The 16,639-nt window shown below is 44.7% G+C and overlaps 1 protein-coding gene across 3 annotated transcripts in view; it reads right to left on the bottom strand.

Annotated features, from left to right (window-relative positions):
• nek3 (NIMA related kinase 3) overlaps positions 1–16,639 on the bottom strand; it is a 31,897-nt gene extending 15,258 nt beyond the window's left edge. The window contains exons 1-7 of one of the 3 annotated variants that reach the window (XM_033022273.1): positions 16,521–16,639; positions 9,373–9,503; positions 5,298–5,391; positions 3,391–3,488; positions 2,571–2,654; positions 2,028–2,095; positions 972–1,058 (exon numbers count right to left, since the gene is read on the bottom strand). In XM_033022273.1, the coding sequence (XP_032878164.1) occupies positions 972–1,058; positions 2,028–2,095; positions 2,571–2,654; positions 3,391–3,488; positions 5,298–5,391; positions 9,373–9,503; positions 16,521–16,560 (602 nt within the window). In that variant the 5' untranslated portion in view covers positions 16,561–16,639. Of the gene's footprint in view, positions 1–971; positions 1,059–2,027; positions 2,096–2,570; positions 2,655–3,390; positions 3,489–5,297; positions 5,392–9,361; positions 9,504–16,349 lie in introns of those variants that run through there. The other 2 variants (XM_033022274.1, XM_033022276.1) reach the window with 2 other exon arrangements.

Below are 16,639 nucleotides of genomic sequence, written 5' to 3'. Positions count from 1 at the left end.
TAGGTCACCGCCGCCAGAATGCCGTCCCAGCCACCGGAGCACCGTTCCAGCCCCGAGCTGGGCCACTCCGACGGGAGCGCCATTCCACCCTCGAGCTGGGCCGTTCCGACGGGAGCGCCATTCCGCCCTCGGGCTGGGCCACTCCGACGGGAGTGCCGTTCCACCCTCTAGCTGGGCCACTCCGACGGGAGCGCCACAGCCCCTCACGGGAGAGTCTCAGTCCCTCATGGGAGCGCAGTTCCAGCCCCGAGCTGGGCCGCCATCACGGGAGCGAGCCCAGGGAGAGTCCTGACTGACTGCCTCCGGAGTCTCGAGGTCGCCAGCTCCGCCATTAGGCCTCAGCGCAGACGGAGGCAGAGAAGGGGGATACGACAAAAAAGTCGCATTCCCCCGAAGGGAGAGACAGCAAGTCCCGTTTCAACCTCCCCCCCCCATAAACACAACCTAAAAACCAAAAACTTAACCAGACAAAACGAAAAAAAAACAACACAAAAAAGTAAAGACAAACGGACTGCAGGCGAGCCGCAGCCGTTTACCAGCGCCGCCACTTCATGGCTTGGTTTTTGCTCTGACATGCACTGTCAACTGTGGGATCTTATATAGACAGATGTGTGCCTTTCCAAATCATGTCCAATCAATTTAATTTACCACTGGTGGACTCCAATCAAGTTGTAGAAACATCTCAAGGACAATCAATGGAAACAGGATGGACCTAAGCTCAATTTTGAGTGTCATAGCAAAGGGTCTGAATATGTATGTGAATGTGATATTTCAGTTATTTATTTTTAATTACTTTGCAAAAATTTCTAAACACCTGTTTTTGCTTCTTCATTCTGTGGTATTGTGTGTAGATAGATGATAAAAAAAATGTTTTAATCCATTTTAAAATAAGGCTGTAACGTAACAAAATATGGAAAAGGTGAAGGGGTCTGAATATTTTCTGAATGCACTGTATGCATTGAAGTGCCTACCTTTTGTTGTTGTACGGTTTATTCTCCCAGATTTCTGGAGATACGTAGTAGGGGGTTCCCACGTAGGTATGAGCAAAAGCCAGGGGGCTGCGGACAGGAAAGCAAGATTACATTAGAGAGAATAACTTTTGAAAACATTCTCGATCATTCTAAAGCATTTGGGTGAGTATCTGAGAAGCAACCTGCAATGTTACTGGATACAGAACTGATCAGCTGCTTCACACAAGCACACCCTGCCAAACAGCCACATTTCTGCCATAAAATGTTATTATTCTATTGTTGTATGCAAGCATGTTATTTCTTACACAATTAATTTGAAAGGGTGCAGAAGAGATTCACCAGGATGTTACCCGGGCTTGTGGGCTTGAGTTACAGGGAGAGGTTGGATAGGCTGGGACTTTTTTCTTTGGAACGGAGGAGGCTGAGGGGCGACCTTATTGAGGTGTACAAGATCACGAAGTGCATGGATAAAGTGAACGCTCACAGTCTTTTTACCCCCAGAGTAGAGGATTCTAAAACTAGAGGGCACAGGCTTAATCAAGAGGGGAAAGATTTAAGAGGGACATCGAGGGCAACTTTTTCATTCAGAGGGTAGTAGTCCGTATCTGGAACGAGCTGTCAGAGGAAGCTATAGAATCAGGTACAATCACGACATTTAAAAGAACACATGAGTAACTCAGCGAGTCGGGCAGCATCTTTGAGGATGTTTCTGGTCAGGGTCCATCTTTAGACAACATCGCCTTTCCATGTCCTCCAGAGATTAAGACTGACCCGCTGAGCGACTCCAACACATTGTGTTCTATGCAAGTTGTCAGCATCTGCAGTTCCTTGTGTCTGACTTTTAAAAGACATTTGGACAGATATATGGATAGGGAGGGTTTAGAGGGATATGGGCCAAATCGAGGCAGATGGGACTAGCCCAGTATGCCATCTTGGTCAGCATGGTCAAGGTGGGCCAAAGGGCCTGTTTCTTTGCTCTTCAAATCTACCAGAGTTTCTAAAAAGATTTAAGATCAAAAGTATCACCTCAAGCTCCTGTTGTCATTGGGAATTTACCTCTTCAGTAGATGTGCAGAACCAAAGTCTCCCAGCTTAACCACTCCGTTCTTAGTCAGGAAAACATTCTGCATTTTGAAATCAAAAGTGAATCATTTTCATTACATTCTAACACATTGTGCGATTAATTCACTGCAATGGCCCGTGTCTTTCGTGCAGTGATCAATTCACTATTTACAGATTACCAGAGGGTTCTTTTGTAACAGTACGCGCTGGAATTTACAGGCATCTCAGAAGTGTTTAAACCCAGATTTTCAAACGTTTAGAATTTTAGTTGTGATACCTTTCAATATCAAATTATCAGTTTTATTACAAATGCATTACGAAAGTTTAAAATATATATTTTTTCAATTAAACCAGGCCATAGTTTAAGCAGCTTATAGGTGGTCATCGTAACAGTTGAGGTCATTAATCGACCTGCAGCAGCCAATGGTGTTGCGTGAATTGCCACTATTTATATAAAATCTCACATTTTAATCTCATTCTTAAAGTGGAACATTCTCTGTTTGGTTCACTATTTCACTCATGAAAAGGAATACTTGCCTTAGTTTTAATGTCTCGATGAAGAACCCGTTTGTCGTGAATGTGCTTCATTCCAAGACAGATTTGTACAAACAGATTCAGTACCTGTTAGAATATTAACAAAACATGCTCCACGTTCACACTGCAATTGGGCAAAAGCTTCGTAAAAAGATTGCTGTACATCTCATCAAATTCACTATTTAACACAGATAATTGATTTAAAGTAAAAGTTGAATTGACATCGCAGTGTAGGGCAATTGTTTCCACACAGAGGGGGGTGGGTGTATGGAACGAGCTGCCAGAGGAGGAAGTTGAGGCAGGCACTGTAACAACATATAAAAGCCATTTGGAAGGTACACGGAAAGAAAGGATTTAGAGGGATAAGGGCCAACAGATGGAACTAGCTTAGATGGGACATCTTGGTCAACATGGGCAGGTTGGGCTGAAGGGCCTTTTTCTGTGCTCTATGATGCTATGACTATGAAAATTAAATTTTAACAAAGCACGGGCAGCCACAGTGGCGCAGCGGTAGAGTTGCTGCCTTACAGCGCTTGTAGCGCCAGAGACCCGGGTTCAATCCTGACTACGGGTGATGTCTGTACAGTTTGTACGTTCTCCCCGTGACCATGTGGGTTTTCTCCAAGATCTTCGGTTTCCTCCCACACTCCAAAGACGTACAGGTATGTAGGTTAATGGATAAAATTATGTATGTATAACATTTTTCCTAGTGTGTGTAGGATAGTGTTAATGTGCGGCGATCGCTGGTCGGTGCGGACTCGGTGGGCCAAATGGCCTGTTTCCGCGATGTATCTCTAAACTAAACTAAACTAAACACACATACCGTTTCTTCTGGGAACAGTTGTTGCTTTTGCTGCAGGAGTTTCTGGGTGAGATCTCCTCCATCACAGTATTCCATCACTATATAGAGATGTCCTTCAGCTGTAACAGAAACCCGATGCATGTGGTATTTAAAGTGATGTGGCCGGCAAATTAAAATGACAACGAGCTACTGTCCTATTTGAAGTGATCATTTACTATCACAGGTTTATGTAGAAATTAATTGTATTTCACAAGAAATTCATCCCCAATTGGTAGGACCATGCATGATATATAGTCACATCAGATTGGGCAATTTCCTTGAGAATGGAAGATAGACAATGAGGCTAGACAAATGACAATGATTAAACTCGGAGAAATTGTCTCCAGAATTGAAGGCCCATAAATTCAAAAGTTGTTTGGAGTCGGTTGTTTGGTCGGGAAAGTGTAATGGTGAGAGTGTAAAGCATATGTTGGAGTGAAGGACAGGGCTAGCAGTTGCAAGGAAGCCTGGATGATGTGAGAAAATTAGATTCTGGTCTGGAAAAAGGAGGCAGCTGGTATCAAGTGTATCCCTGGAGAAGGTTCAGGAACCGGGGAGTGTATTTAACAATGGCTTAGAGGCATTGTGCCAAATGTGACCAATTGGTAGTAGCCAAGAATGCCACCTTGGTTGGCATGAACGAGCTGGGCCCAAGGGCTAGCTTCCCTGCTGTATAGCTCTATGACTCTTCAAACACATACAAGTTGTTCATGAATAAATCAAAAAAGATCATGAGAAACCTCCTAAGCCAAAGGGTGATTGGAATAATATCGCCATTGGTTTATTATTGCCAGGCGTATCGAAATACAGAGGAAAAATGCGTGTGCTATCCAGATACAACCAGGCCATACACGTCCATCAGATAGTGCAAAGAGAAAACTACCCGGAGTGCAGAATATAGTGTTATATCGTTAAAACGTTCCAGCTTCATTAAAAAATCCAATGTCCGCAATGAGGTAGGTTGGAAGATCGGGACCACCCTCTAGGTTATTGGAGGAGCATTCAGTAGTCTGATTACAGAGGGGAAGAATGAGACGCTTAGCTTAAATCCACTATAGGGGTCCTGATAAATACACAAATGGAAAGTAGAACGCGTAGTTTAATTTATTGTCACGTGTACCGAGGCATAGTGAAACGCTTTTGTTGCATGCTAACCAGTCAGCAGAATATGTGATTACACTCGAGCCGTCCACAATGTACAGATACAGGATAAAAGGAATTCCCGGGATGATAGGTATGTCATATGTTGATAGAGTGGAGCGGCTGGGCTTGTATACTCTGGAATTTAGAAGGATGAGAGGGATTCTTATCGAAACATCTAAGATTATTAAGGGTTTGGACACGCTAGAGGCAGGAAACATGTTCCCGATGTTTGGGGGAGTCCAGAACCAGGGGGCCACAGTTTAAGAATAAGGGGTAAGCCATTTGGAACGGAGATGAGGAAAAGCTTTTTCACACAGAGGGTTATGAATCTGTGGAATTCTCTGCCTCAGAAGGCGGTGGAGGCCAATTCTCTGGATGCTTTCAAGAGAGGGTTAGATAGAGCTCTTAAAGATAGCGGAGTCAGGGGATATGGCGAGGAACGGGGTACTGATTGGGGATGATCAGCCATGATCACAGTGAATGGCTCGAATGGCCGAATGGCATACTCCTGCACCTATTGTCTATTGTTATTTGGTGCAAGATAAAGTCCAGTAAAGTCCGATTAAAGATAGTCCGCGGGTCTCCAATGAGGTAGATGGTAGGTCAGGACTGCTCTCAAGTTGTTGAGAACAAGTCTGCCGCTGTGCTGCAAGCGCCATCTAAATGTTTCAGTGGTTGTTTCAGCAGGAGCACAAGGACGTTGGCAAGAATAGAACCCCAGGAAGACAGATGCACAATTCCCTCACCTTCAAATGAGTCTATAAATGCAACTATGTTGGGGTGCTTCATTTTGGCAAGTAGTACAGCTTCTCTCCTTGATCTTTGTAGTCCACTCGGATTCTAAACAGATAAAGTAAAGAGTGTATAGCCACATTCTCTGTTGAAAGACATTAATTGATATTTAGTTTTTTTAAATAATAAATAGATTCTGAGTGCTTCATGTTGTATCAGATTGTTTTAACTTTGATGTAACTGTGTCAACTAGCGTACTGTAAGGACAGTGACGGAACCCGTCGGGACGTTCTGACAAATGGTCTTTGTCCTTGAACGTCGACTTGTTTCTTTCTCCGCAGAGGCTGCCTGACCCGCTGAGTGTTTCCGGCACAGTCTGCTTTGGTTGAGACTTCCAGTCCCTGCAGAGCTTGGATTAGCTTTTACTGGATTTAAGTCACAACCAGTGAGAATAATGAGCTCGAACTCAGTCAGTTCCACTGACGTGGTGAGCAGGCCCAACACCGGACGTCCAAAACCAGCCTACTTCGAGCTCTATCAGGGGCGGAAAATTCCAGGCAGGAGGGGACAAGTTTAATGATGTGTTCACGGACCGCCGAGGAAACGCAGCATTCCCACCAACTCCTGGATTACTTCAAGTGGAAAAGCTAAATTTGGGATAATGTCCTAGTCATATAGCACGGAAACAGACCCTTCGGTCTGGAGAAGGGTCTCGAACCGAAACGCCACCCATTCCTTAGGTATGTTACAAAACGTACCTTCAGCGGCGCTGCAGTTCTGTCACTGGCCGTGTGCGCGACTTTGGCGCCTTTGGGGGGGGGGGGGGCGGGATTAAAATGCCGTTTTCTCCTGCCTGTCCGAGATATATTTTCTCGGGCTATTACCTGATGCTGAAAAATCGTTCCGACTTCCGTTCTCAGAGGTTTTTTTTTTTAAACGCGGGACAATGTAATCGCTGGAGTAAAATTAAAATCTACTTCTAACGCCGTCAATGCCGACAACGGGACGGATCTCACGTAGGGACAAAACATAAGGTAAGTCGTTTATTTTACATATAAATTTGTTTCTTAGGATTACTTTAATCAAAATTTCATCAGCGAAAATGTGATTAAGGCCCCTTACGAACCAGCAGTGTTTTTCCTGCCGATATGGGGTTTAAATTCACCGCAACCGCAACGTTCCAAACGATCGCGTTCCACAAAATCTCACTCGCACGATGATTTAAATGGCCATTAATTTTCGGGAATTAAACGTTAAATTCCTTCCATTTGGCCTATAAATTCATGACAATGAGATTTTAAAATCATGTTATATTGTGAATTCTTGTGTGAATGTTATTTGGACACTTAGGCTATTTAAAAATGTTAACCTTTTCTTAAGAAATGGATGGATGTTTAGATCTAGTAATTGAATTTTGTAATTAGCTACAATTAGGTAACTAACTAATTATATGTTTTAATTTCATGTCATCCAAGTAAGATTGTTTCATATTTATTTCAGAAAGCTTCAATCTATAATAACTGAAAATTTCATTCAGTTCTCTTAATTTTTAAGAAAGTTATGGGCTTTTGACTGTCCTCGATCACAGCTTTTGAGTTAAGCCAATAGAAAAGCAATAGGGAACAAGGTGCTAATTTCCGAGTATGAAAATGGCCATCACTTTTTTAATACTGAAGATATGAAAGTGAATTAGGTGTCAAATTAAACTTCTTGTTATGCTTTATCTGATGGGGTAAATTGCAGACTTGATTTTTTAAATCTCAAAATTTTGTAACATTGCTACATTCCTTCTCTCCAGAGATGCTGCCTGTCCCGCTGAGTTACTCCAGCTTTCTGTGTCTATCTTCGGCCCAAACTTATCTGTGCCGACCAAGATGCCCTATCTAAGCTAGTCCCATCTGCTCGCATTTGGCCCATATCCCTCTAAACGTTTCCTGTCCACCTGCCTGTCCAAATGTCACTTCATTGGTGTTATAGTACCTGCCTCTACTATCTACGCTGGCAGCTCGTTCCATATATCCACCACCCTCTCTGCGAAAAAGGTGCCACTCACGTTCTTTCCCGTCACCCTAAACCTATATCCTCTGGTTCTCTATTCCCCTAATCTAGGAAAAGGACTGTGCATTCACCCTATCTATTACTATCATGATTTTATACACCTCTATAAGATCACCCCTCAGCTACTTGCACTCCAAGGAATAACGTCCTAGCCTGCCCAACGTCTCCCTATAGCTCAGGCCCTCAAGGCCTGGCAGCATCCTCGTAAATCTTCTCTGCACTATTTCCAGCTTAATGGCACCCTTCCGATGGCAGAGTGACCATAACTGAACACGATACTCCAAGTGTGGAATATGGACAGTCGGCAGTCGTGGCCTCTTGACCCAATTCAGATATTCTTGGTTCAAACTTTATGTTTGGCTTGACCATGTAATGTGGGTTTTTGCAATGTTGGAAATACGGTCTCAAAGATGAGACTTTAATCGATTCCTAGCTGTCTGCTGTGATTGAAGCATCGATTTCATGACTCTTTCCAACAGATCAAGGGCAGCACAGTGCCGCAGCGGTAGAGTTGCTACCTTGCAGCGCCAGAGGCCCGGGTTCGATCCTGACTATGGGTGCTGTCTGTATGCAGTTTGTGTGTTCTCCCTATGACCTGCGTGGATTTTCTCTGGGAGCTCCGGTTTCCTCCTACACTCCAAAGATGTGCAGGTTTGCAGGTTAATCGGCTTTGATAAAATTGTAAATTGTCCCTAGTGTGTAGGATAGTGCTAGTGTGCGGGGATCGCTGGTCGGCGCGGATTAGGTGGGCTGAAGGGCCTGTTTCCGCACTGTATCTCTAAACTAAACCAAAGGGATGCAGGTCGCAAGTCATAGTTTTTTCTTCAGCCTACAACGCAAATGAATGTTTTCTACAGTATGTTTTCCACATTGCCAATTATTGCCTTGGGTTTCCAGACAAAACAAAGATAATTGGAACTTGCTACATGAAAAACAAATTATAGCATATAGTATACAGAAAACACATCATAGCAATGAAAATGCTGGAAACACTCAGCAGGTCAGGCAGCATCTGTAGAAGGATAACCAGAATGGAGATTCATGGTCAAAGAGCCTTCGAAGGCTTTGAATACACTAACTGTTTCTCCTTCCCACAGGTACTGCCGGACATGCTAAATATTCCGATCATTTTCTGTTCAAATTCAGACTTCCCGCACCCAGATTTGCCGACTTCATTTGTTCCACTGCAACACACAGATAATAACAGGAAATTATTGGGAGAGTCAACTGGTGGTAAACCTGGAGCAATTATCTGTCAAATGGTACTTGCCACACAAGAAAAGGCATAAAACAAGAAATATACTCAATATTGTATTAAATATTCCATTAGCAAAGCACTGGGGGTGACCTTTGAATCTAAAATATCTGGTGTTACAGCATAGTGCCCTTCACTAATGCTCTTTTAGTTAGCTCCTAATCTAGCGTTGACTTTGAGAACAGAACACGCATTGTGGATGAAAGGAAAAGATTTTAAAGAGGGATCCTGGGATGTCAGGACTGTCTTATGAAGAAAGACTGGATAGACTTGGTTTATACTCTCTAGAATTTAGGAGATTGAGAGGGGATCTTATAGAAACTTATAAAATTCTTAAGGGGTTGGACAGGCTAGATGCAGGAAGATTGCTCCCGATGTTGGGGAAGTCCAGGACAAGGGGTCACAGCTTAAGGATAAGGGGGAAATCCTTTAAAACCGAGATGAGAAGAACTTTTTTCACACAGAGAGTGGTGAATCTCTGGAACTCTCTGCCACAGAGGGTAGTCGAGGCCAGTTCATTGGCTATATTTAAGAGGGAGTTAGATGTGGCCCTTGTGGCTAAGGGGATCAGAGGGTATGGAGAGAAGGCAGGTGCGGGATACTGAGTTGGATGATCAGCCATGATCATATTGAATGGCGGTGCAGGCTCGAAGGGCTGAATGGCCTACTCCTGCACCTAATTTCTATGTTTCTATGTTTCTATCTTCATCAAACATTCTAAGATGCATTGATAGATAGGGAAGTTCATGTTCAAAATATACTCACATCACCTTTACCTTTGAAAGCTGAATTTCTTTCATCACATATTTATGGTTTTCATGCTGAGTTTGCACCAAAAGAGCGCGACCAAAGGAACCTTCCCCAATCACCTTTAGTACCCTGTACTCATCCATCGTTAAACACTGGTCTGGAAAATAAACGCATTGTGTTAGCCAGAAACCAGTTTACGCTATGACCAAACCTTTATAGTCACAAACTGTACAGCACTGAAACAGGCCCTTTGGCCCACCTTGTCCATGCTAATCAAATTGGCAGACTGGGCTAGTTCATTTTACCTGCATTTGGACATGGCCCTCTAAACCAAGGGTTCCCAACCTGGGATAAATTTTGCTTACACAGGGGGTAAATTTGTTGATTCTGAATTTGTACATATTTTTTCTCATTGACTGACTGTGTTTGGTTCTGGTATATCTGTTCATCATTAGTTGTTCATAAATAAGTGAAATAACATTGTTATGTGCTATTAAAGTTGCCGGGGGTAAACGGGATGAAAAAGGTTGGGAACCCCTGTTCTAAACCCGTCCTATCCATATGCAGGTAAAAGGAACTAGCCCAGTCTGCCAGACAGGAAGAGCGGACGGAATTACCACTAGACAGCCAAACCAGTAGGTAATTTACGGCTGGGGTGAGTACTTTCCCATTTATAGGAGGTAGGATTATATAAATAAGGGGTGTATCAATACAGTAATCCGGGTAGGGGATTCTTAAATAGGACCAGTTAATTACTTATATAAGATGGGCGGTCAGGAGATGTGCCAATACTGTGAGATGTGGGAATTTGTCGACACCATTGATGTAGAAGATCCCTACAGCTGCAGTAAGTGTTTGAGGCTAGAGGAACTCCAGCTCCGCATTGATGAGCTGGAGACCCAACTTCATACGCTGCGGTACATCAGGGAGGGGGAGTATTACCTGGATGTTTTGTGCCAGGGGATGGTCACACCGACCAGTTTAACTAATTCAGTAGGCAGTGAGCAAGGAAAGGAAGGTGTGGCCATAAGCGAGGCAGGTAGGGGGAACCAGGAGGAGATGCGGCAGGAGCCACAGCCCTTGTCCCTGACGAGCATGACCGAGGCTCTTACTCAATGTAAGGACGGGATCAGGGGCTGTGGGAGGGATGAGCAACCTGGCTGCAGCACCGTGGATCAGGGGGCCATTCAAGAGGGGGGAGTTAGAAGAAATGCCGTAGTGATAGGGGATAGTATTATTCGGGGGGTAGATAAGGTTCTCTGCGGCCAGCAGAACATGTCCCGAAGGCTGTGTTGCCTACCCGGTGCTAGGGTTAAGGATATCTCTGCGATGCTGGAGAGAAATTTGCAGAGGGAGGGGGAGGATCCAGTGGTCGTGGTCCATGTGGGGACCAATGACATAGGAAGGACGAGGAAGGAGGATCTGCTGAAGGAGTTTGAGCAGTTAGGGAATAAATTAAAAAGCAGAACCTCGAGGGTACTGATCTCCGGATTGCTACCTGAGCCACGGGCCAAATCGGCGAGGGTACGTAAAATTAAAAAGCTGAATGCGTGGCTCAAAGACTGGTGTGGGAAAAATGGGTTTGGTTTCTTGGGCCACTGGCACCAGTACTGGGACAGGGGGGATCTGTTCTGTAAGGACGGACTTCACCTGAACGGTGCTGGGACTGGGGTCCTGGCAAATCATATAACTAGGGCAGTAGAGAGGTCTTTAAACTAAGTAGCGGGGGGGAGGTATCAAGGGGGGTAATAACGGCAGGGGTAGAGGAAATAGAGCAGGGTATCAGTGGGGAAGCGGAAAGTCAAAATGTGACAGGAGACAGAATGTGTGAAGATAAAGCTCTAGATGTAAAAGGGGCAAAAACGGAAAGGAAGGGTAGTAAAAATCATCTGAAAGTGCTTTATCTAAATGCACGGAGTATTCGAAATAAGATAAATGAATTAACGGTGCAATTAAGTATATATAGTTATGATATCGTGGCCATTACGGAGACATGGCTGCAAGGGGATCAGGACTGGGAGTTAAATATAGAGGGGTACTCGACAATTAGGAAAGATAGACAGGAAAGAAAGGGAGGAGGGGTGGCCCTTTTAATAAGGGAGGGAATAACGGCAATAGAGAGGAAGGATATTGCGTTGAAGGATCAGGATAGTGAAACAGCTTGGGTACAGATAGAGAATAACAAGGGGAAAAAAACACTAGTGGGTGTAATTTATAAACCTCCAAATAGCTGTGACGCTGTTAGTCAGAACATAAATCTGCAAATAGTTGACGCATGTAAAAAGGGAACTGCTGTAATCATGGGGGACTTCAATTTTCATATTAATTGGGCAAACCAAACTGGGCAGGGTAGACTAGAGGAAGAGTTTATAGAATGTATTAGAGACGGGTTCCTAGAACAGTATGTCACAGAACCGACAAGGGGGGAGGCAATCTTGGATCTGGTCCTGTGTAATGAAGCAGGATTAATTAAAAATGTCATAGTTAGGGACTCGTTGGGAACAAGTGACCACAATATGGTCGAATTCCATATTCAAATAGAAGGGGAGCAGGTTGAAACTCAGGCTAGGGTGCTTAGTCTAAATAAGGGGGATTATGAAGGTATGAGGACTGAGCTGATCAAAGTTGACTGGGATAGTAGACTCAAGAATAAGACGGTACATGAGCAGTGGTGTACGTTTAAGGGTCTACTGTATAACCTTCAAGAAAAATTTATTCCTATGAAGAAAAAAAGGGGTAAGGGTAAGAACAGTCAGCCATGGCTCAGTAAAACTATAAAGGATAGTATTCGGCTGAAGGCAAGGGCATATAAGGTAGCCAGAGATAGTGGGAGGGTAGAGGATTGGGAAGCATTTAAAGGTCAGCAAAAAATAACTAAGAGATTAATTAAGACGGGGAAAATAGACTATGAAAGGAATTTAGCGAACAACATAAAAACTAATAGTAAGAGTTTTTATAGCTATATAAAAAGAAAAAGGGTGGCTAAGGTGAACGTTGGTCCATTGGAGGGTGAGACTGGAGAGTTGTTGGTGGGGAACATGGAAATGGCAAAGGCATTAAACGAGTATTTTGTATCAGTCTTCACCATAGAAGACACAAATAATATTCCAACGCTGGATAAACAGGGGGCGGTAGGAATGGAGGAGCTAAATACTATTAAGATCACCAAGGAGGTGGTATTAGGGAAATTAATGAGACTGAAGGAGGATAAATCCCCTGGGCCTGATGGATTACATCCAAGGGTCTTGAGGGAGATAGCGGTGGGGATTGTGGATGCATTGGTGATAATTTTCCAAAACTCCCTGGAGGCAGGAACGGTCCCAGTGGATTGGAAAATGGCCAATGTAACACCTATATTTAAAAAAGGAAGTAAACAGAAGGCGGGTAACTATAGACCGGTTAGTCTAACATCGGTGGTGGGTAAAATGTTAGAGACAATTATTAAAGAAACACTAACGGGGCACTTGGATAAACATGACTTCATCGGACAGAACCAGCATGGTTTTGTGAAGGGGAAGTCCTGTTTAACGAATCTGCTCGAATTCTTTGAGGAAGTAACAACCCGGGTGGATAAAGGGGAACCGGTGGATGTGGTATACTTGGACTTCCAAAAGGCTTTTGACAAGGTGCCACATAAGAGACTATTGCTGAAAATAAAAAATTATGGGATTGGGGGTAATATATTAGCATGGGTAGAGGATTGGCTAACAAATAGGAAGCAGAGAGTGGGGATAAATGGTTCATACTCGGGATGGCAACCGGTAACTAGCGGGGTTCCGCAAGGGTCGGTGCTGGGACCCCAGTTGTTCACAATTTATATAAATGATTTGGAGGAGGGAACCAAGTGTAATATATCAAAATTTGCGGACGATACAAAAATGGGAGGAAAAGTAGGGGATGAGGAGGATAGGAAGAGTCTGCAAAAGGATATAGATAAGCTAGGTGAGTGGGCAACAACTTGGCAGATGAAATTTAATACTAATAAATGTGAAGTCATTCACTTTGGGAAAAAAAATGATAGGGCAAGTTATTTTCTAAATGAGGAGGAGCTGCGTTGTAATGCAACGCAAAGGGATCTAGGGGTATTAGTACATGAATCACTAAAAGTTAGTATGCAGGTGCAGCAAGCAATCAGGAAGGCCAATGGAGTTTTGGCCTTTATTGCTAGGGGGATTGAGTATAAAAACACGGAGGTCTTGCTGCAGCTGTACACAGTATTAGTGAGACCACATTTGGAATACTGTGTACAGTTCTGGGGTCCATACTTAAGAAAGGATGTACTAGCCCTGGAGGCAGTGCAGCGAAGGTTTACAAGATTAATTCCTGCAATGAGGGGATTGACATATGAGGAAAGGTTAAGTAGGCTGGAACTCTACTCTTTGGAGTTTAGAAGAATGAGAGGCGATCTCATTGAAACATATAAGATCGTGAGGGGCCTTGATCGGGTGGATGCACCGAGGATGTTCCCAATGATCGGGGAAACTAGAACTAGGGGACATAGTTGCAGAATAAGGGGGGGCTCTTTTAAAACTGAGATGAGGAAGAACTTCTTCACCCAGAGGGTGGTTAATTTATGGAATTCACTGCCCCAGGTAGCAGTGGAAGCAGAAACGTTAAATATATTTAAGACTAAAATAGATGGTTTTTTAGCTGCCAAGGGGATAAGGGGCTACGGGGAGAGGGCAGGGATATGGACCTAGGTATGGTTAGTATAGTAAGACCTGAGTGATCTCCTGGACAAGTGTCGATCGCCTGGATTGGGGTCGGAGAGGAATTTCCCGGATTTTTTTCCCGAATTGGACCTGGGTTTTTATCCGGTTTTTTGCCTCCCCCAGGAGATCACGAGGTTCTTGGGGTGGAGAGGGGTGATAGCGGTATAAAGGGGAGGGTAGTGTCTTGTGTTCTGTGTCTTGTGTCTACTGTTTGTGGGTAAGTGTGTCTGTTTAGTGTTCAGCCATGAGCGAATGGCGGTGCGGGCTCGACGGACCTGGTGGTCTACTCTCGCACCTACTTTCTATGTTTCTATGTTTCTATATGTCTGTCCAAATCCTCATAACTATAAAGCTCTGATCTTGTATGTGGATGTGTGTGTGTGTGTGTGTGTGTGTGTGTGTGTGTGTGTGTGTGTGTGTGTGTGTGTGTGTGTGTGTGTGTGTGTGTGTGTGTGTGTGTGTGTGTGTGTGTGTGTGTGTGTGTTTATTTATTTATTTGTGTGTTGTCACATCTTCTCGAGAAAACAACGCACTAACGGTAAAAAAATTACATATTCGGGTAGAGATTTATCCCCTGGAATCTGAAATCACCTTACCTGAAAATTGTGTGCATTATTTCTCGAGTTATTAATCAAAATGTTCAAGAATCTGACATAATTTTGAAAATAAAACCGAGCGGCTTTGGCTAATGATGTCACAACGGCTCTGCGTGCTGCGTCTGCGAGTGACGTCCCCCCACGAGCTGCCCCTGGCCGCGAGATGCCCGCCCCCTCCCCTCCTCCTCTCTCCCCTGCTCTCTCCCCCTCCTCTCTCTTCTCCCCCCTTCTCCCCCCTCCTCACTCTCCCACCCCCCTCTCTCCCCTCCCTGCCCCCTCTCCCCATCCCCTCCTTCTCTCCCCCCCCCTCCTTCTCTCCCCCCCCTCTCTCCCCTCCCCCTCTTAGTGTGTGTGTGTGTGTGGGGCGGAAGTGTGACACCGCAAGTCGCCCCCCCAACGCAACCTCGCGTTGAAGGGACGGGACCCAACGGGTCCCCCTTGGTTAGTATATTTTAAAAGTCATTCCATTGCCTATATAAATTATGTGTATATATACAATCTAACTAAGTTTTTCCTCTCTAGCTTTTAATAAAACATTTATAACGGCAAGCATTGCAGGCAAGGGTTAGGTTTGGACATGGTGTTGATTTAACAGGCAGGCAGTTATTAAATCAACGTGGAGCAGTGTTAACATCTCCTGTGACCGCAGGGGAAAGTGCCTGGAGAGGGGGTGGTTTGGGTAGGAAGGGATGAGTGAACCAGGGAGTTGTGGAGGGAAGATGAGACTGGAAGGGGGATCACGCTGAAGGTGGCAGAAATGTTAGAGATGTGTTGGATGTAGGGGCTGGTGGGGTGAAAGGTGAGGACCAGGGGAACTCTAACCTTGGTCCAACTGGGGGGAAGTGGGTGCGAGAGCAGAACTACGGGACACGGGTGAGGGATCCACCCAGTTACATCTCCTGCAGACTGAAATTAATGCTTTGTTCAAGTAACAATGAGTACTGACCAACCATGTAGATGTCATTAATGCTCTCTCTGGATCTGGTGATGCAAGGGATGTTGGATTATGGCTCTTGCATGTCTGTGGATTTTATACTGGTACATAACTAGCTGTTCGGTGACCCAACGGGGTAACCATTGATCTTCCCCACTACTGGTGAAAAGGCAGAACAGAATACAAGAACAGGCCCTTCGGCCCACAATGTCTGTGCTGAACGTGATGCCGTTAAACTAATACAATACAATACAATACAATACAATACAATACAAAACTAATCTCCTCTGCCTGCATGCAATCCATATCCCTCAATTTGTGCCTATCCAAATACCACTTAAAAGCCTGTTCCGGGCACCCACCACCTGAGTTTAAAAAAAATCATGCCCTACACATCTCCTTTTAACTTTGCCCCCGTCAATTTAAATGTCCTCTCGTATTTGATTTTATCCACGCTGGAATAAGGTTCTGACTACCCTAACTGTCTATGCATCTTAGAATTGTATATACTTCTATCTGATCTCCCTGCAACCTCCTGCATTCCAGACAAAACACTGAATCGACTGTTTCTGTGGAGTGTAAGTGCTGGGGTTGTATCGCTGAAGTCACCAAGCTACTGGGGTTGAGTCAGGAGTGTTTAATTGTCACGTTTATAACGAAAGCAGAACAATGCATTCATACTTGCTGCAGCCTAACAGGCCCATTCATGCATCAGCGCGCAAATGAAGATATAATAATCAATAATACAGTAAATCACTAACTTCACACTCGGCCAGCAGCCCACAACGTGCAAACGCCAAGTGGATAGTGCAGCAGGACACTGCCCGCAGCTGCCGGGGGCGGTGCAGTGGCGACAAAGAGCTGCCCCGGACACGGCCGCCGCCCAATGCTGCCCGCTGTGCAGCCCAGTGCAGGGTGAAGCCTGCGCTCACTTGACGGGAGCCGGGAGCAAAGATCATACAGCTGTATCATTGATCAATCTTTGGCCGAGAGTCCGTGGGGCAGGGATCCGGCAGCCCTGGGGGCGGACCCGGAACTGCCGCCCATTGGC

The sequence above is a fragment of the Amblyraja radiata genome, chromosome 6 (genome assembly GCF_010909765.2).
Source record: "Amblyraja radiata isolate CabotCenter1 chromosome 6, sAmbRad1.1.pri, whole genome shotgun sequence".
Classification (NCBI taxonomy): domain Eukaryota; kingdom Metazoa; phylum Chordata; class Chondrichthyes; order Rajiformes; family Rajidae; genus Amblyraja; species Amblyraja radiata.
Note: the sequence above shows the minus strand (reverse complement) of the source record. Positions and strands in the feature narration are given on the sequence as shown.